The 20,096-nt window shown below is 46.8% G+C and overlaps 1 protein-coding gene across 4 annotated transcripts; it reads left to right on the forward strand.

Moving 5' to 3' along the window:
- The first annotated feature begins 68 nt into the window (after positions 1-68).
- On the forward strand, positions 69-12,354 carry CHTOP (chromatin target of PRMT1). Of its 4 annotated transcripts, none has more exons than XM_063624783.1 (6): positions 69-408; positions 2,608-2,689; positions 4,324-4,477; positions 8,298-8,481; positions 9,279-9,416; positions 11,128-12,354. In XM_063624783.1, exons 2-6 carry the CDS (start codon positions 2,625-2,627, stop codon positions 11,331-11,333), a joined length of 747 nt encoding a protein of 248 aa, XP_063480853.1. In that variant the 5' UTR covers positions 69-408; positions 2,608-2,624; the 3' UTR covers positions 11,334-12,354. The 4 variants fall into 4 exon arrangements, with proteins under 4 accessions (XP_063480853.1, XP_063480852.1, XP_063480854.1 ...); XM_063624782.1 differs by having other exon boundaries at positions 73-408; positions 8,295-8,481; XM_063624784.1 differs by lacking the exon at positions 9,279-9,416 and having other exon boundaries at positions 95-408; positions 8,295-8,481.
- The last annotated feature ends 7,742 nt before the right edge of the window (positions 12,355-20,096 follow it).

Consider the following 20,096-nt stretch of genomic DNA (forward strand, 5'->3'; position numbering starts at 1 on the left):
GCCCTAAGGCTCCGCCTCTGATCTCTGCGCAGGCGTAGCTCAAATCTTTCCCGCCCTCTAGTCGTGCGCGGATCTGACGCCTGACGTAATGGCGTAGACGCCATTTTAGCCGGTCCCACAAGCACTGGACGTGGCGGCCATTTTGTTTTGGACACCGAGCCGGTGCTGGCGGCCGCTGCAGACTAAAGGCAGGAAAGGGCAGGCCGGGTAAGCAGACGCATCGGCCGACTAGACAGCCAACCAGCAACAACGAACTGAGCTCGCATACTACCGCTTACGCATCTAACCAACCGCCCATCTAGCTAACCCGAGCCCCTCCACCGTCAACTCAGGTTCGGCCGGTCCCCGGCCCGCCTGCCGGAGCCGTGGTGGCAGCCCCGGGAGGAGCACTGACGTCTGTTTCCTTCGGTGAGTTTCTGTAGTGAGAAGGAGCGGTGGGGGGGGGTCTTGGGGAGCGGAAGGGGCCGGCGGACGCGGAAAGGGGGTGGTGGCATGTGGACACAGCTACGGTGTTGGAGCGTGGAGGCCCGGGGGAGGAGGCGGAGCCCCTGCGAAGGCGCGGGGGAGGGGCTGAACTGGAACCTGGTGGCGGGATTGATGGAGGTCGGGATTTGATAGGATAAAAAGGAAACTTGGCGGGTTGAGCAAAAGTGGAAGTCTTGACAGGGCTTTGAGGATGGTAGGGAGATTAAGAAGTACAAGACTTTGAGGAATGTTGGAAATTAATGGCGGCTTTAGGGTTAAGTTTTGTGGAGGGCTCTTTGCGAGCTAATTCCCAGGTGAATTTAGAAAACCTTTCCTACTGCCCCAGATCGTCAGTTTCTTGTTAAAGTCCCTACTTGATTCTGGAGTTGAAAGCCACTTTTGAAATTAGGCATGCCCATATATATATATATATATATATATATATATATATATTTTTTTTTTTTTTTTATGTGGAGTTTCGCTCTTGTTGCCCAGGATGGGCAATGGCACGATCTCAGCTCACTACAACTGCCGCCTCCCGGGTTCAAGCGATTCTCCTGCCTCAGCCTCCCAAGTAGCTGGGATTACAGCCATGCGCCACCACTCCCGGCTAATTTTATATTTTTAGTAGAGACGGGGTTTATCCGTGATGGTCAAGCTGGTCTCGAACTCCCAACCTCAGGTGATCCGCCCGCCTCAGCCTCCCAAAGTGCTGGGAAAACAGGTGTGAGCCACCGCGCCCGGCCCTGCCTATATTTTCACTCTAGATCAGTGGTTCTCAACTTTACCTGCACATTAGAAGCACCTAGGTAGTTTTCCCCCGACCCCACAATTGGTTCATTTCCAAACCTCATTACCAGAGATTGTGGTTTAATTGATCTAGGCCCAGATATCTGTATTTTCTATTTTTTAAATTAATTTATATTTTTATAGAAACGGGGTCTTACCATGTTGCCCAGGCTGGTCTCGAGCTCCAGGGCTCAAGCATTCCGCCCGCCTTGGCCTCCCAAAGTGCTGAGATTACAGGCGTGAACCACCGCGCCCGGCCTGTCCGGCCCTACGTTTTAAAAGCTCCTTGGATAAGTCATATGTAGTCAAGGTTGAAAATGACTGCTCTAGAGTAAAAGCCAAACGGCACGGCGCGGTCGCTCACGCCTGTAATCCCAGCACTTTGGGAGGCCCAGGTGGGTGGATCAGGTGAGGTCAGGAGTTCGAGTCCACTCTGGCCAACGTGGAGAAACCTCATCTCTACTAAAAATACAAAAAAATTAGCCAGGCATGGTGGCACGTGCCTGTAGTCCCAGCTACTCAGGAGGCTGAGGCAGGAGAATCGCTTGAACGGGGAGGCAGAGGTTGCAGTGAACCGAGATCGCGCCTCTGCACTCCAGTCTGGGCGACAGAGCCAGACTCCGTCTCAAAAAAAAAAAGCAGATTCCATACTTTGATTGCTAGATTGGGTTCTGCCGTTTTTGAGAAATTCCCAGGTATTTTGTGGGCCTTGAAGTTTGTTTGTTTGGGGTTGTTTGTTTTAAAGAGATGGGGTCTCAGGCTGGAGTGCAGTGGCGTGATCACGGCTCTTTGCAGCCTCCAACCCCTGGGCTCTAGCGATTCTCCCACCTCAGCTCCCCTGAGTAGCTAGGACAACAGGTGCTGGCCACCATGCACCGCTAATTTTTTATTTTTATTTTTTTCTTAGTAGAGACTGAGTCTTGCTTTGCTGGTCTCTAACTCCTGGCTTCAAACCATCTTGTGCCCTTGCCCTCCCAAAGCGTTAGGGTTACAGGCAGTGAACCATCACACCCAGCCATCTTGAACTTATAATAATATGAGGTAATTGCCATAGAAACTTAAGAACTTTTGCTGGGCGTGGCAGCTCACGTCCGTGATCCCAACACTGGGAGGCCAAGGTGGGAAAATCCTTTGAGGCCAGGAGATTACGGCTGCAGTGGCCACTGCATTCCAGCCTGAGTGACAGAGCGAGACCCTGTCTCAAAAAAAATTTTAAGCACTTGAAATGTGCCCTCGTGTGCTCTTTAGTCATCAGTGATAAGGCCTTTTTATTTATTGTTGGCTTGGGCCTTGCCATTTATAGAAATGATGTCACTGTTATGATTTGCTCATTTTACGTATTGTCCTTTGTAGATTCTCGGGATTTGAAGATGGCTGCACAGTCAACGCCGAAAGTTGTGCTAAAAAGCACCACCAAGATGTCTCTAAATGAGCGGTGAGGCAGCCAACAGCAACTTCAACTCCTTCCTAAGAAAACATTACTTAACTTGGCCCTGGGGTCCAATGCACAAAGCCAATTTTAAGCTAAATACCAACAGAAGGCTACAGACCTCTGTTCTTAGTTGCATCTCATGTGGTACACAAAACAAATTGGGCGGTTGTTTCAAAACCCCTTATCAGTAAACTTTTATGTTAAGCTGTCTGAAGTATTTATTTGGTGGGATGTATTTTAAAAGACTCCTAACACTCTCCCTTTTCACATTTTTTTACATTGATACAGGGGTCGTGCAGCACGGTAGCATGGTACCCTGGCTACAGTAGGCTTGCTGCCCAGTCCAAGGCCAGCAGTGTTGTGTCTGGCCTGTAAGAGGCAGGTAGCAAGCCATGAATATGTCCAAAGGCCCTTGAATGCCATTCTTGGGCCTTGTAAGAGGCACTCGCTTTGCTCCATTTCACTTTCTTTCCATTCTGCTTTTAGTTTTGTTTTGGATTCTTTTACAGTTAAGTGTTCTTCTCTTCCATTCCATTATACTTCCTTGACAGAAATAATGAGTCTCTTCACAGGCTCATAAATGATCAAACTAGTCTAACTTTGAAAAGTAACTGCCTGGAGTCAGAAAAAGTGATGATTTGAGACTAAGAAAAGTAAAGATATTTAAAGGCAGTTTCTATCTCTGACAACTTTGTTCATTAAGAATGCCTTTGGCTGGGCACGGTGGCTCATGCCTGTAATCCCAGCACTTTGGGAGGCGGAGGTGGGCGGATCACGAGGTCAGGAGTTCGAGACCACCCTGACCAACATGGTGAAACCCCGTCTCTACTAAAAATAGAAATATTAGCTGGGCGTGGTGGCGTGTGCCCATAATCCCAACTACTCGGGAAGCTGAGGTAGGGGAATCACTTGAACCCATGAGGCGGAGGTTGTAGTGAGCCAAGATCCCGCCACTGCACTCCAGCCAGGGCAACAGAGGACAGAGTGAGGCTCCGTTTCAAAAAAAAGAATGCCTTTGATCAGTAATTTCATTAAGTTGACTTTCGACCACTGAAATTTACTTAATGTCTATTTTTGCCTCTTCTGAGGCATATGTGCTTCTCTCCTTATCTCTTTGGCTATGATAAGCTGATTATTTATGTTTGCATAATATTTATGTTTGCATGTTAGTGACATATTTTAGAATGTGATACACTCCTGTAATTTATGAGAGTATGTTAATTGCTGTGAGCTTTGAAGGTGCTCTAGTCCTTCCTCATATTTGGCCTTAGAATGCACCTCGGATCTCCGAAGGTTTAGGGTTTCTTCATTTGTCTTTGAAACTATATCTTCTGTCTCTTGTCATATCTGCTTATTGCGTGTTTTTCATACCTTCCACCTCTCTAAAAGCCGTTACCTGAGCCCTTGTTATCACTTTTGGTTGAATGTGCTGCACTTAGCTGCATTTCTAAGTTTCTGATTCTTGCAAGTTTGTGGAAACAGAGGAGTCTTTAACCCACATCAGCCCTGATCTAAGTGTACCACTTTACTTAAAAGTTCGTGGGATCTGGAGCTCCTGGTCTAGCAAGCCATGAAAATGCCAATAAATGTTTGTAATAAAGCTTTTATTTAAACATCCATTTTGTTCGACCTTGAAGCTTTACTAATATGCTGAAGAACAAACAGCCGACGCCAGTGAATATTCGGGCTTCGATGCAGCAACAACAGCAGCTAGCCAGTGCCAGAAACAGAAGACTGGCCCAGCAGATGGAGAATAGACCCTCTGTCCAGGCAGCATTAAAACTTAAGCAGGTGAGAGAATGAGTCTTAATGCTCCAGAAGCAGCTCGTGATCTCTGTCAGGGAGTCCACTGAGGCTGTCAGGACGTGATGGATGATTGCAAAGTGGCTCAGGGCAAAAAGCTGAAACTTCTCTGGAAGAAAGAGAAGTTCAGAGAATTCCGATTTTGGCAGGTACCAACAAGTAACTTTTTACTGTCTTTCTCTTTTAGGGAGTTTGCCATCTATGTAGCCTGTTTCTGTTACCAATGAATATTAATCTTTTGTTTTCTGATCCTTAACCCTTAACATAGATTAATGGCTTATTCCACAAAGAAACTCTATTTCAGCTTTAGATAATCTCATAGCATCCTTTACTCTCTGTTAAATGATTTACCCAACGGGGAAATTATTTTATTCTTTTTACCCTAGTGCAGGGAGTTTGCATGGCCTTAATAAAGGTTTTCAGTGCTAAAATATACAGAGCAGAGTGACCCTCATTTCTACAGCACCTAAAGTTTTACCAGTAAAGTGGAGCAAGAGTACTGAGTGATTTGAGTTAGGGATTCTCTTTCAAATTTACAGTGAGAGATAATCCTATTCAGACCTGAAATAAAACCTGCTCTTTATTATTCATAGAATTTATATGCAAGTCCGGACAGTGGCTGTGGAAGGATATGTCCAAGCTGTGGCTGGGCGTCTGGAGGGCGGTGCCATGCAACTGTAAGGGCTTTGGTAGCATTGCATGGCTGTGCATAAATTCAGCAGTTAAATATAACACCCTTACACCCCCACCCTGAACCATTGGGCTCACTGACCAAAAATAAACAAGGCTGTCTGCTTCGGCTACCTTAAGCCTTGGAGTGACTGGATTCCTCCCTGACTCAGGAAAGCAGCAAAAGGCGCCACCATTTTCCAAGAGTAAATGGAAATTGCTGAAGATGAATCTCTGACAGATCATTCCAAAGGACTTTTCAACAAGAAGCTTTAAGTATAGGCTCTGCAGGAAGTAGTCCCTATCCAGAGTAGTACTATTAAATAGAATTTTTTTTGTGGTTTTGGTTTGTTTTGTTTTGTTTTGTTTTGTTTTGTTTTGTTTTGAGATGGAGTCTCGCTCTGTCACCCAGGCTGTAGTGCAGTGGCACAATCTCAGCTTACCGCAGCCTCCGCCTCCCGGGTTCAAGCGATTCTCCTGTCTCAGCTACAGGCGCCCGCCACTACGCCTGGCTAATTTTTGTATTTTTAGTAGAGACAGGGTTTTGTCATGTTGGCCAGACTGGTCTTGAACTACTGACCTCAAGTGATCTGCCTGCCTCAGCCTCCCAAAGTGTTTGGATTACAGGCATGAGCTACCGTGCCCAGCCAGAACTTTCTACAATGATGAAAATGTTCTGTATTTGCTATCCAGTACAGTAGCCACTAGCCACGTATGGCTATTGAAAACTTTAAATGTGACTAGTGCAATTAAGGAGCTTAATTTTTTTTAATTTAATTTTAGGCCAGGCCTGTAATCCCAGCACTCTGGGAGGCCAAGGCAGGCGGATCACTTGAGGTCAGCAATTCGAGACTAGCCTGGCCAACGTGGCAAAACCCCATCTCTACTTAAAAAAAAAAAAAAAAAGCCAGGCGTGGTGGCGTGCACCTGTAATCCCAGCTACTCGAGAGGCTGAGGAGAATCTCTTGAACCCAGGAAGTGGAGGTTGCAGTGAGTGGAGTTGGCACCACTGCATTCCAGCTTGGATGACAGTGAGACTCTGTCTCAAGAAAATAAATAAAATTTGCTTTTAGGCTGGGTGTAGTGGCTCACACCTGTAATCCCAGCACTTTGGGAGGCCTGGGCAGGTGGATCACCTGAGGTCAGGAGTTCAAGACCAGCCTGGCCAACATGACAAGACTCCATCTCTACCAAAAATAAGCCAGGCGTGATGACAGCTCCTGTAATCCCAGCTACTCGGGAGGCTGAGGCAGGAGAATTGCTTGAACCTGGGAGACGAAGGTTGCAGTGAGCCAAGATCGTGTCACTGCACTCCAGCCTGGGCAACAGAGCGAGACTATCTTAAAATAAAAATAATTTAAATAACCACATGTAGCTATAGAGGCTTTCTTACACAGCACAACTCTAGAGTGGAAGCTTAAGTGGTATAGTTGACATCCTTAAGTTTCCTGTTAATATTAAAGGCTGGGGCCGGGCGTGGTGGCTCACGCTTGTAATCCCAGCACTTTGGGAGGCCGAGGCGGGCGGATCACGAGGTCAGGAGATCGAGACCACGGTGAAACCCCGTCTCTACTAAAAATACAAAAAATTAGCCAGGCGTGGTGGCGGGCGCCTGTAGTCCCAGCTACTTGGAGAGGCTGAGGCGGGAGAATGGCGAGAACCCGGGAGGCGGAGCTTGCAGTGAGCCGGGATCGCGCCACTGCACTCCAGCCTGGGCGACAGAGCAACACTCCGTCTCAAAAAAAAAAAAAAAAAAAAAAAAAAAAAAAAAAAAAATATTAAAGGCTGGTATTGGTGGCACTTAAGGATTGGAATGGGTAAAGAACTTCCTAGCACTGTACAGTTCTCCCTTTAAAGCACAAAGCTTGGGAGAATTCATATATGCAGGATAACTGAACGCAAGAGACTTGTGGAATGCAATTCTAACCTCATAATTGTGTGTTAATCAGGGGAGTAACAGGAGAGGCCGTTATGATTGGTTACACCTACTTATGCTAGATGCATAATGTTTGGAGCCTTCCTCACTGATTAGAAGCAATTTATGATCTTGTGCTAGAAAGTTAATGCTTCACAGCATCTTTTTGAGAGGTATGATTAGAAAACACACACATACACATTGGTAGTCACTTGTGGGTGAAGCCTGAAGGGGCTATAGAATTTGTTTTCTTTCATATTGACTGATGGCTTTATGGACAATCAGGCTTGCTAGGACCTTGGTTGTGTTCAGGGCTATTGCTGTCCCTTTTTCCTTTGAAGGAATTTAATTCTCTGAGATGTAGTCTTAATGGTTTTCTTTTGAGAACAGATTCTTAAAAATACTCTCTGTAGTGTGTCCTTGTCTTTATATGTGGCCCTGAGTTTTGCGATCACCTGAATTGAATAATTCTAACATACGTTTGGCTGGCTGGCTGTGGAGATAGATTTGAGTTACATGTTATGTTTAAGGTCATCATATTGTTTTAAAGGAGCTGTTTGCAAGTGCAGGCATGGAATTAGGGATTTTTAAGAAATGTAAGGAAAGGAGATTAGACTTTCTTGTGTTCATTTACATCTTAAGGTAAAAAGTGGACCGTCTGGAAATAGATTCTCAGAGGAAAAATGGAGCACACGGGCCTCTTTGAGAAATCAGTCTTGTTCTTAAGTCACAAGAACTCAAGTGAACTTGTAATTTAAGTTTTGCCCAGAGTGTGATGAACTTCCTATGGTGTTTGAGTAAGCCTTTGAAGACAGTGGTAGTCCATGGGCAGGTATGAATCAAGTCATATAATTGTCAACCTGTAGTGCAAAAGCAGTACAATCCAGGATTGAACTATGGAATGTTCTTACTAAAACTTAAGTTTCAACTGGCAGTGTATGACTTCTGTACCCAAACTAGTGAGGTAATTTGTGGAGATGCCCATTTCATGGGACCGCACTTGGGCTTCTTGGAGTTTCTGCTCTGGATCAAAATTCTGCTGCTTATATAACATGTTCTGAGGCAAAGGCTTGCTTCTGGTTTGGGATCCTATGACACCCACAACAGGTTTATCTCCCTTCACACCAGCATCTCACTTGCTTCTTTTTCTCTGCACTTTGAGTTGCCAAATCCTGTTGGATTGCTTTTTTGATCTCAATCCCCTAACACCTTTTCTTCCAGAAGAGCTTAAAGCAGCGCCTGGGTAAGAGTAACATCCAGGCACGGTTAGGCCGACCCATAGGGACCCTGGCCAGGGGAGCAATCGGAGGACGAGGCCTACCCATAATCCAGAGAGGCTTGCCCAGAGGAGGACTACGTGGGGGACGTGCCACCAGAACCCTACTTAGGGGCGGGATGTCGCTCCGAGGTCAGTGCTGTGTACCCTGATAATTGTCGGGCCCTACTCCTTTCCCTTTTCTCTTGGGCTGCTTATGGACACGTTCGTTTAACATCTTTAAGCCTGAATTTGTATTAATATAATAACTTCTGAAATCACATATTTTTAATAGTGCTGCATGTCTTTTATCAATACCATTCCTTTTCTGATAATGAGCAATGGTGAGAGGCTATGACCTGCATAACAACAGGTAATTCATGTCATCTCCATTCCATTTTAAAACACCCTGCTGCTGCTTGAATCAAAGCACATTCAAGTTCTAGAAATAAGTCAAACATAAGAAATTTATAGGTCTTTTGGCCTGTATCTCTTTGTTCCTGGTGCTAGTAAAACACTGATACAGCTGGAAAAAGAGGACAAGTTGACCCACAGCACTTACCTATATATGCTCATTTGGGGCACTCTTACTCTGTTCCCTGTGTAGTTCTTGTTCCCTAGAAGAGTCTGTTGAGATCAGGAACCACAGCATTTATTTTTAAATTTACCATAATGCTAGGCATCTATCTGATTATTCAGTAGATATTTATTAAATGTATGTACTTACTAATTGAATTAACTCCCAACTTCCAAAAATGGGTTTGTGTTCAGACTTGTTGAATTGATTGAATAAAGCATAGCTTAATCTATTCACAGTATGCAGCTTGCCCCAACCAACCTAAAAACTAACTGAATTACCCTCATTTAACCCTCACCGCCTTCCTTTGGTTAGAATCTACTTTGTGTCTCTTGGATTTACCTGCATATACATTGTATGCCTCCTCTCTAAGGTCAAAACCTGCTCCGAGGTGGACGAGCCGTAGCTCCCCGAATGGGCTTAAGAAGAGGTGGTGTTCGAGGTCGTGGAGGTCCTGGGAGAGGGGGCCTAGGGCGTGGAGCTATGGGTCGTGGCGGAATCGGTGGTAGAGGTTAGTCAGCTACCAACTTCAGAGAGTAGCTCCCCCTTACTTTCCTCCCTTAAAAACTCAGAGCCACCTTTCTGCACAGCTTCAAGTCATAGGCAGGCTTCTTTGTTTGTCTTGTTTTGTTATTTGAAACTGGCTTATTTTTCAAATTACCATGCTGGTAGTGCAAAAGTCTCATGGTTTTTCCAAGAATCAATCCAGTGCGTATTATAGAGCCAGATTATATGCCATCTTCCTCCAGGGTCTTGCAAATTTAAATTGTATAGTTGAAAATACCCCCCAAAATGGTGAGTTTAGGTTTTTACCTTTCTCTGCCCCTGCCCCACCAGCATCACCACCACATACCACCCTGTAGCTCCAAATCCTGGTTTGAGTCACATGAGAATATAGAAGAGAGAGAGATAACAAAGATGAAGCAGAGTTAAGAGGGTGGTGAGACTTGGAGCTGGGCATTGGCTCTGAAACCAAATAAATTCAGTGTCACATTTGTGCCTGTGGAGAACCAGAGATGACTTTTTTTGCTCAAGGTAGAGAGCAAGATGGAATTATTATCAGTTAACTAACTGGCTCTTATTGATAATCTTGCCTTTGAAATTTATTGATGTTTGTCTTGTGACCTCATGACCCAGATTGGGAAAGAATTTAATGATGTTGCTGCTGTTAATACTAAATCTCATGGGAGCCTTCTGGTTTAGAGCTTAGTGGAAAACTCCCAACAACACCTGTCCAGAAAAAAACACTATTGTAGCCCCTGTGTATATTTGCTTTGGTTCTCTTAAAAGGTGTCTTGGGTCTTCCATAACTTATGACCTTGAAGTTGCCAAGGAATAATAACTGTTAGGAAAGAAAAGTTGATAACCAAGGGCTTGTTTTCTTCTCTCCCATTATATGATACTTGACTTACTGAGTGAAGTGCAAGCTAGTTTGGGTTTCAGGATGAAATAACATGTTTCCAAATTATCTTGACTTGGATCCTGAGAGAGAGACATCACGAGGGTGGGAGAGACTAAAATAGCTTTTCAAAAAGCTGAGTTTGTTTTGTTAACTGAATTCAAACTACTTCTCAGATAACCACAATTGTCAGTTGTCATAAGGTAACTAGAATTAAAGGTAGAAATAGCTAGGACAACTCAAAATATTTTTTCAAATCTCCCCTACATTGTTCCTATGTCAGAAAAACTCAGTCTCCTGACACATGAGGTCAGCTAGCTCATTAGACTTGATAAGTTTAAGGAAAGATGAGATGACTTTCCAAAAGGGTCTCCAATAAACTTAATTTGAAAACTGTCTTATCTTCACACCCCTGATTCTCTGTGCCCTTGTTACCACCTCCCTATCTTACTAAATGGGGTTGTCTATCATGTGTTTTAATTATGAACTTAGTGAATCTCAAATGTTAGGTAATTTTATCTTAGGATCAATTAAGGTTTTTTAAAATTAAGTTGCCAGTTAATTATTTTCTTTTATTGATAGAATAAAATTTGTTAAAATAGCATTTAGAGATGATCATGTGATAGAGGATTCATTATGTGTGCTTTCCATGTGTTGCTTTCTACCCAGTGTGTTTCCTTTTTTTTCCAGATTTCTCCTCTTTGCCCTGCCCTTCAGCTTTTCTCAGCTAGGCCCCACTGCTCTAAGGGGCATTTACTACAGCACCTATTAAACTTACTTGTAGTAACTGTCTCCCTTTTTTTTTTTTTTTCCTTTGGGCCAGGTCGGGGTATGATAGGTCGGGGAAGAGGGGGCTTTGGAGGCCGAGGCCGAGGCCGTGGACGAGGGAGAGGTGCCCTTGCTCGCCCTGTATTGACCAAGGAGCAGCTGGACAACCAATTGGATGCATACATGTCGAAAACAAAAGGACACCTGGATGCTGAGTTGGATGCCTACATGGCGCAGACAGATCCCGAAACCAATGATTGAAGCCTGCCCACCCTCCCATGAGAGACTCTTGTTAGTCAGCACATCTGTAAATAACCTTGAGATAACAGATGAGAAGAAATCTGATTGATGCTGGATGGACCTATCACAATAGGCTGTGGACTTACTTGCCACCAGCTTGTGCATTTAGTGTGTTCCTTTTACTTTTTGATACTGTGTTGTATGAAACCCTTTTGTCCTTTGATTTGGTTTTTGTTTTTGTTTTTTTAGGGGGGGATGGCGGGTTTCCCCTCCTTTGCCCAGACTTCTCTTTGAACACAAATGCATTAGCCTTGTGGCTAGAACACCCTCTTCCTACCTCTGTCTCCCCTCACTTGTCATATGCTCTGACATGCTAACATTTCTTTTGTTCATCTCTCTTGCCCCCACAGAAAGATCCCAGAAAAACCAGTCAGTGTTCCTTCCTCCCTGATGCTTAGGTTTCTGAAATAGGGTTCTGTTACATCCTCTTCGATAGCCTGTTTAAAATGCTTGGAAAGTCTGGAGCTCAAAAATGCATTCTTCCACATTGATAATTTAGCAAACTGAGAACATTGACATCACTACAGGGCAGCATAAGAGGTTGCTTACATGTGGTAGCAGCTCTGATTTGATTCAAGTTGCTACCGTGTACATTGACACCACATATACCATAACCAGCGTGCTGGGTTGAATTGCACTTTCTACCTGTGTATGAGATTTACAAACTTTTCTCCTGGGTTTGTATCATGACCAGAGGGGTACTATAGGGTTGGTTTATACTGCAATATAGAGGAAGAAGCCATTTGATTTCGTAGGTGTGTCAGAAGGGAGAATGATGGCAGACGAGGTCAGAAGATACCCATGCTAAAATGCAATTATATCCTCATGTTTATCCCAAACTAATCTTGGACTTTTCCACTCATTAGCTTTGTTTCGCCCTTATTTCCCTTGAAGGTTTAATTAAGTTCAACCATATTCTGTCAACTGTTCAGTTTCACTGGAATCTTGTATTTCTGGTTCATTATAACAAATTGTTCACTCAGATCCACCCAGGACTCTCTTTATTTGGGGTGCCTCAAAATGCCGTGGCTACTTTAATGATGTCTTTTTTTCTTTTTTTTTTTTTTTTACTTGTGACCGAGTCTCACTCCTGTCGCCAGGTTGGAGTGCGGTGGCGCGATTTTGGCTCTGCAACGTCTAACTCTGGTTCAAGCGATTCTCCTGCCTCAGCCTCCCGAGTGGCTGTGACAACAGACACGCGCCACCACACCCAGCTAATTTTTGTATTTTTAGTAGAAACCGGGTTTCACCATGTTGGCCAGGATGGTGTTGATCTCTTGGTGATCCACCCGTTCAGCCTCTCAAAGTGCAGGGATTACAGGCGTGAGCCACTGCACCCAGCCACTTTAATGATGTCTTGATACACCCCTTGTATGGTTGAGAGTCTCTTTCTTCCTACTTGTGTTAAAATTCTGGAGAGCCTGTGGCTTTGAGCAGAAAGTGAAGAATTTGACTTCCTCTGAGCTTTGCAGAAATAATACCATGCCCACAAAAATTCAAGGAAGATTGTCTTGGGCAACATTCTGGGCCCTTGGGCCCTGGCACATATTTCCCTTTTTCCCTATGTTGCTTAAGAGAAAAGAACCTGGTAGCGCCCAGCCAAGCCAGTTGTCAGTGGGCTGCCTTACACCCTAAACTGCTAGGAGGTTGTACTTAACTGGGGGCTGGGAAGGAAATTTCGATCAGGACAACCCAAACTTGAATCCTGTGATGTGGGGTGTCTGAAGGTCCCAAGGGAGATGGGCAGTGGGGGTCTAGCAGAAGGCTACAGGTTGGACGGTGACTGCAGAAATGAACCCCCAGTTCAGCTTCCTCTGCCTTTTCCAGTGCTAAAGCACGAGGACCTCCCCTCCCAGCCAGCCTCCCCAACGACCCCAACAAGTGCAAAATGCCAGGCTCCCTCCCACCCTAGAGGAGACTGATGCTTAAGAGTTCTCCATAAAGGAGGTGACTGCCGTAGCCTAGGCTTCCTTCTCTCCACCTCCTCTGTGTCCTTCCTACATCATGAAAGAATTTATCCCCAAATCCCCTCTGTGGGGCACAGGGAACTCTCCTATCAGCCAAGGGCCCTCCAGCCCCACCTACTGCTCACTACAGTTCCCAGGGTCTCCTGAGGCCTGTGTCCTTGTCATCCTCAAGTCAGGGGTCGTGTGGGACAAGGTGAGTAAACTTGACCTCTGGGTCAGCCTTTCATTCAGCTGCCATGTGCTGAGGGCTTGCCATGCCAACACAAGGCATCCTTTGTAAGGGTGACATTGGGAGCATAGGGAAGAGGTTGATGAGCTGGATCTTGTAAGACAAGGGAAAGTATAGAGAAAATACACCAAGCAGAGGGAACCAAGTGTAAAGGTACACTGCTAAAAGACCTGAGGCTGGGCGCGGTGGCTCACGCCTATAATCCCAGTACTTTGGGAGGCCGAGGCGGGCAGATCACCTGAGGTCAGGAGTTTGAGACCAGCCTGACCAACATGGAGAAACCCCGTTTCTACTAAAAGTATGAAATAAGCTGGGCATGGTGGCACATGCCTATAATCCCAGCTACTCGGGAGGCTGAGACAAGAATCACTTGAACCTAGGAGGCGGAGGTTGCAGTGAGCCGAGATGGCGCCACTACACTCCAGCCTGGGCAAGAAGAGCGAAACTCCGTCTCAAAAAAAAAAAAAAAAAAAAAAAAAAAAAGGTGGTCCTGCTACTATGAATAGATAGCTCCATGGACCCAACAGGGGTTAGGGTAGAGGCTCCCACTTATGCCAAGGTGGGCTCTCCCACCTGCATCACACCCTGGCTAGTGACCCAGTCAGACGTGCTGGGGACCCTGGCTGACCACCTGTTCCAGGGGCAAGGAAGGAAGGAGAGGGGAGCATTGTGAAGCAGGGCAGGATGACTCCTGAAGGTGGAGACTGAGGCCCTAGACAGCTCTGGGACCCTTAATGGTGGCAGCAGCCCCCAGTCATAGGCCTCACTGTGTGGGCAACCTGGGACAGCTAAGATCCCCATGAGGTCTCTTTAAAGGATTCACTAAATGCTCCATTTAGTCTTGGTTTGTTTTTTTGTTTTGTTTTTTGAGATGGAGTCTTGCTCTGTCGCCCGGCTGGAATGCAGTGGTGCAATCTTGGCTCACTGCAAACTCCCTGGTTCAAGCAATTCTGCCTCAGCCTCCTGAGTAGCTGGGATTACAGGCATGTGCCACCATACGCAGCTAATTTTTGTATTTTTAGTAGAGACGAGGTTTCACCATGTTGGCCAGGATGGTATCAATCTCCTGACCTCGTGCTCTGTCTGCCTCAGCCTCCCAAAGTGCTGGGATTACAGGCGTGAGCCACCACGCCTGGCGATTTAGTTTCTTACCCTTTAGTGTAAGGTGATTATCAGCTGAAGATGTAAACACATCCATGAGGAGATGGGGGAAGGGTTTCCTTCAGAAAGTCCTAAAGCTTTCCTCTGGAATGTTTTTGTTTGTTTGTTGGTTTGTTTTAACAGAGTTTCACTCTTGTTCCCCAGGCTGGAGTGCAATGGCACGATCTGGGCTCACCGCAACCTCCGCCTCCCAGGTTCAAGCGATTCTTCTGCCTCAGCCTCCCCACTAGCTGGGATTACAGGCATGCACCACCACGCCTGGCTAATTTTGTATTTTTAGTAGTGATAGGGTTTCTCCATGTTGGTCAGGCTCGTCTCGAACTCCTGACCTCATGTGATCTGCCCGCCTCGGCCTCCCAAAGCGCTGGGATTACAGGCATGAGCCACCGCACCCAGCCTCCCCTTTGGATTTTAATTCAAAGCACATACTCTCAAGGAGTTTAATTTCAAGAGGAAAGCCAGTTCAGACAACAGAGAAGAGAAAGGAGGTGGGGGAAAGGTAGATGGGAAAGATAAAAGAAGAAAGGCCCCTAATGTTTTCCTCAGCACTGCCAAGGCAGGACCTCACCCTCAGCCTCTGACCCCTTTGTGATAAGCAGGAGTCCTGGGGTCTGGCCAGATAATTCACTCATGGGGGATGTGGGTAGATGGCAGCTCTCCAGAAGCACCAGTTAAGATAGTTGAACCACAGACCTGACTACCTGCCCTAACCCCTCCCAGCTCCCACCTCTACTGCTGCCCCTCCAGTTCCTCCACTGAAGCATCGTAAGGCTCCCCAGAGGTTTGGCCTCCCAGAAAGCAGGATGAACCAGGAATATCCTCATCCCTATCCTTTGGAGCTCACAGAGGCCCAAAGAAGTCTGACTCTCAGGTCATCCTCCCCAGTTAAAGGCATTACCAGACACCATTCTGTGAACCCTCTCTCCCACAAGAAAGGCCTTCTTCTAAGCCCCACCCAGGTTCTACAGAGGATGCAGGTTGCAGGTGGCCTCCAGGCAGAAGGCACTATGTGTGCTGCCTGAGACAGTATAGCGTGTTCCGGCAGAGCTTCCACATGGGCCTACCCCAGAACCCACCTTGAGGTAGCCAGCAAGGAGAAGGCAGTTCAACCTAAGCATGGGGAGGACAGAGTCAGAAGGGTCTGAGAGGTAGGGAAGAACCAGTGCTTCCAGGAGATGAGAAGAGACCTAAAGTCTAGAACAGAAAGGCTTGCAGGCACTGAAATCCCAAAAGCACCCAACTCATCACCCCAAGAAAACAAACTGCTCCAGGATTCTGGCAGGGATGAGGATTGGCAGTGTGGACACAGCTGGGTTGGCAGGGTATCCTGACCACCAGCTTCCTGCCAAGTGTGTGTCTGTGCCAGTCAGCCTGTGGCAGACACAGCAGCAAGTGGCCCCAGCTCATGCGCAGTGGCCATGGGGAGTGAGATCCCTAGGTCTGACTCTTTGGGGGACATTAGCCCTGCCATGGGTGAGTGGGGAGGAAGTCAATAGACTAAGATTATTGGGGGAACGTAGGGGCACCTGGTCCCATGCAACCCATAAAACTAGAGGGGTACAGGACATGAGTATTACGAAGTTTTTCCTAGTGAGATATGGGAGGGAGCAGGGAGACACACTGGAAGTGGCCTAGGTAGAAAGTCTGACCTAGGTGATTCTTGAAGACAGGGAGAAAGTGAGTTGTTTTTTCCTAGTCATTACTAACCAGTAGTGGCCAGGCACAGTGGCTCGCACCTGTAATCCTACCACTTTGGGAGGCCAAGGTGGGAGGATCACTTGAGCCCAGGAGTTTGAGACCAGCCTGGTCAACATGATGAAACCCCATCTCTACAAAAAATACAAAAAAAAAAAATAGGTCAGTCGCTGTGGCTCACACCTATAATCCCAGCACTTTGGGAGGCCAAGGCAGGAGGATCACCTGCAGTCAGGAGTTCAAGACTAGCCTGGTCAACATGGCAAAACCCCATCTTTATTTAAAAAATACAAAAATTAGCCCTGAGCAGTGGGAGGTACCTATAATCCCAGCTACTGGGGAGGCTGAGGCACAGGAGAACTGCTTGAACCCGGGAGGTGGAGGTTGCAGTGAGCGAAGATTGCACCATTGCACTCCAGCAGGGCAACAGAGTGAGACTCCATCTCAAAAAAAAAAGATTTTGGCCAGGCGCGGTGGCTCATCCCTGCAATTCCAGCATTTTGGGAGGCCAAGGCGGGTGGATCACTTGAGGCCTGGAATTCGAGACCAGCCTGGCCAACATGGTGAAACCCTGTCTCTACTGAAAATACAAAAATTAGCCAGGCATGGGGGCAGGGGGCCTGTAATCCCAGCTACTCGGGAGGCTGAGGCAGGAGAATCGCTTGAACCCAGGAGGCAGAGGTTGCAGTGAGCCGAGATCACACCATTGCACTCCAGCCTGGGCAACAAGGGCAAAGCTCCATCTCAAAACAAACAGATACACATGTATATATATAAAGCTGGGTGTGGTGGCATGTGCCTGTAGTCCCAGCTACTTGAGAGGCTGAAGTGGGAGGGTCACTGGAGCCCAAGAAGTCAAGGCTACAAGGCTACAGTGAGCTGTGATCACACCACTGCAGTCCGACCTGGGTGACAGAGTGAGACTCTGTCTCAAAACAACAACAACAACAACAAGCCGGGCGCGGTGGCTCATTCTTGTAATCTCAGCACTTTGGGAGGCCAAGGCAGGTGGATCACTTGAGGCCAGGAGTTTGAGACCAGCCTGGCCAACATGGTGAAACCCCGTCTCTACTAAAAATACAAAAATTAGCCGGGCATGGGGGCAGGGGGCCTGTAGTCCCAGCTACTCAGTAGGCTGAGGCAGGAGAATCGCTTGAACCAGGGAGGTGGAGGTTGCAGTGAGCTGAGATTGCACCACTGCACTCCAGCCTGGGTGACAGAGCAAGACTCCGTCTCAAAAAAAAAGGAAACAAAAACACCCCAAAACAAACTAACCAGTAGAAAGTGAGATGTTTAGAGAGATGGTGGAAAGCTGTATAATACATCAAACTCAACCTGAGCTCCATTTTCTCTGCCCACCCAGGACTGGCAGAGGCTGCAGGCATTGTGATGGATGCCAGGCAGTAAATACCTACACATCTGCTGCCTAAGTTTTGTAATGGCTGGCAGCCAGATTAACTGCACCAGATCATCATCCACACCTCCTGCTGAATAGAGATGCAGCTGCACCAGGCACGACAGCTGCTGAACCCAGGTGCTATACACCATGCCCAAGCTCAGCTGGGTCCCCAGCCCTAGCTGACCAGGCTGTGTGGCTGCAGGTCAGGGTGCCCCACCAAGCATCAGTCTGCTCATCTGTAAGCATCAAGTGAGAGTTCAGAAGTAAAAATGCTTGTAAAATATAAGTCCACTATCAGCTGGGCATGGTGGCTCATGCCCATAATCCCAGCATTTTGGGAGGCCAAGGCAGATGGATCACTTGAGGTCAGGAGTTCGAAACCAGCCTAGCCAACATGGCGAAACCCCATCTCTACTAAAAATACAAAAATTAGGCCGGGCGCGGTGGCTCAAGCCTGTAATCCCAGCACTTTGGGAGGCCGAGGCGGGCGGATCACGAGGTCAGGAGATCGAGACCATCCTGGCTAACACAGTGAAACCCCGTCTCTACTAAAAATACAAAAAAATTAGCCGGGCATGTTGGCGGGCGCCTGTAGTCCCAGCTACTCGGGAGGCTGAGGCAGGAGAATGGCATGAACCCGGGAGGCGGAGTTTGCAGTGAGCCGAGATCGTGCCACTGCACTCCAGCCTGGGCGACAGAGTGAGACTCCGTCTCAAAAAAAAAAAAATACAAAAATTAGCCAGGTGTGGTGGCATGTGCCTGCAGTCCCAGCTACCCGGGAGGCTGAGGCAGGAGAATTACTTGAACCTGGGAGACAGAGGTTGCAGTGAGCTGAGATCATGCAACTACACACTGCACTCCAGCCTGGGTAACAGAGAGAAATTCTGTCTCAAAAAAATTATATATATATATATACACACACACACACACACATACACACACACACACACACATCTATATGTATATAAGTCCCATATAAATAGCTGTAAATCCCCTATGCTGGACTATTGTGGGGAAGATAGAAACCCAACAGGCTCTCTGAGGCAGTCTGCCCAAAGTGGGCTTTGCTTGTGGAGAACCATAGGAGGCTGCTGGAATACAGGAGGATCATGGTCTCTGAATTTTCATGCACAACGTCTCACTAATTCTGCCCCTCCCTGTCCACTTCTCCTCCCTTTCTCCTTATATCTTGGTAGGTACCCTCTGCCCTTTTATTGCTCATACTTTTCCATTATGATACAATTCCTCCTAAGAAAACCAAATACTTGGGACAGAAATGGGGAGGTTGGGAAACAAGACTCATTAGAGAGGCCTTCTGGGTAGTGGTCAGGCCTTGGAGGTGGGAACACCAACATTTCCCTGTGACTTGTGCCCAAGTGAATAAAATCATACTTTAGATCTAGAGCTTCCTGTAGAGCAGACAAGTGAATTTTCCAGCTGTTGGACAACCAGGAAGAACCTTGAAGCTCTAAATTAATCCTTTTTGCCAGCTCTGTGAAAATGATTCTGAATCCTTTAAATATTTTTCCTTTGCCAGCTGGCACAATGTTTGTCAATAGAGGACACTGGAGGAACATTTCAGGAGGAACCATTACTTCTTTGTTCTGGTGGGTCCCGGAACATGACTTCAGGACTTATCTCCAGCAGTGCATAGCAGCCAGTAGTACCCAGTGGGCAGCAGCTTCAGGCTGTTTCATAAGGAAATGCCTCCTGTGAGCCACCTCCCATACATAGCTTTCCCAGGCACTCTAGAGGGTAGAATTCCTGTAAGTTCTGGAAGGCAGATTTCTGGCACATTCCATCAACATGCCATCACAGCAACCTCTGAGTCATTCAGTGAGCCACAGCCATGCCCTTTTCTTTTTTTCTTTTTTTTGAGACGGGGTCTCACTCTGTTACCTAGACTGGAGTGCCATGGCTTGATCTCAGCTCACTGCAACCTCCACCTCCCAGGTTCAACCGATTCTCCTGCCTCAGCCTCCTGAGTAGCTGGGCTTACAGGTGCTCACCACCACACTTGGCTAATTTTTTTGTATTTTTAGTAGAGACAGGGTTTCACCACGTTGGCCAGGCTGGTCTCAAACTCCTCACTTCAAGGTCAAGTGATCCACCCACTTTAGCCTCCCAAAGCGCTGGGATTACAGGCATGAGCCACCCGGACTTTTTTTTTTTTTTTTTTTTTTTTGTGAAGCAGAGTCTCGCTCTGTCACTCAGCCTGAAGTGCAGTGGTGCCATCTTGGCTCAGTGCAACTTCCACCTCCTGGGTTCAAGCG

Source organism: Symphalangus syndactylus, chromosome 12, assembly GCF_028878055.3.
Source record: "Symphalangus syndactylus isolate Jambi chromosome 12, NHGRI_mSymSyn1-v2.1_pri, whole genome shotgun sequence".
NCBI lineage: Eukaryota > Metazoa > Chordata > Mammalia > Primates > Hylobatidae > Symphalangus > Symphalangus syndactylus.

Coding starts and splice junctions, on each gene's coding strand:
- CHTOP (XM_063624782.1), top strand. CDS start 2,625: ATGGCTGCACAGTCAACGCCGAAAGTTGTGCTAAAAAGCACCACCAAG. Junction 4,478..8,294: donor CAGCATTAAAACTTAAGCAG/GTGAGAGAATGA, acceptor CTTTTCTTCCAG/AAGAGCTTAAAGCAGCGCCT. Junction 8,482..9,278: donor GGGCGGGATGTCGCTCCGAG/GTCAGTGCTGTG, acceptor CTCCTCTCTAAG/GTCAAAACCTGCTCCGAGGT.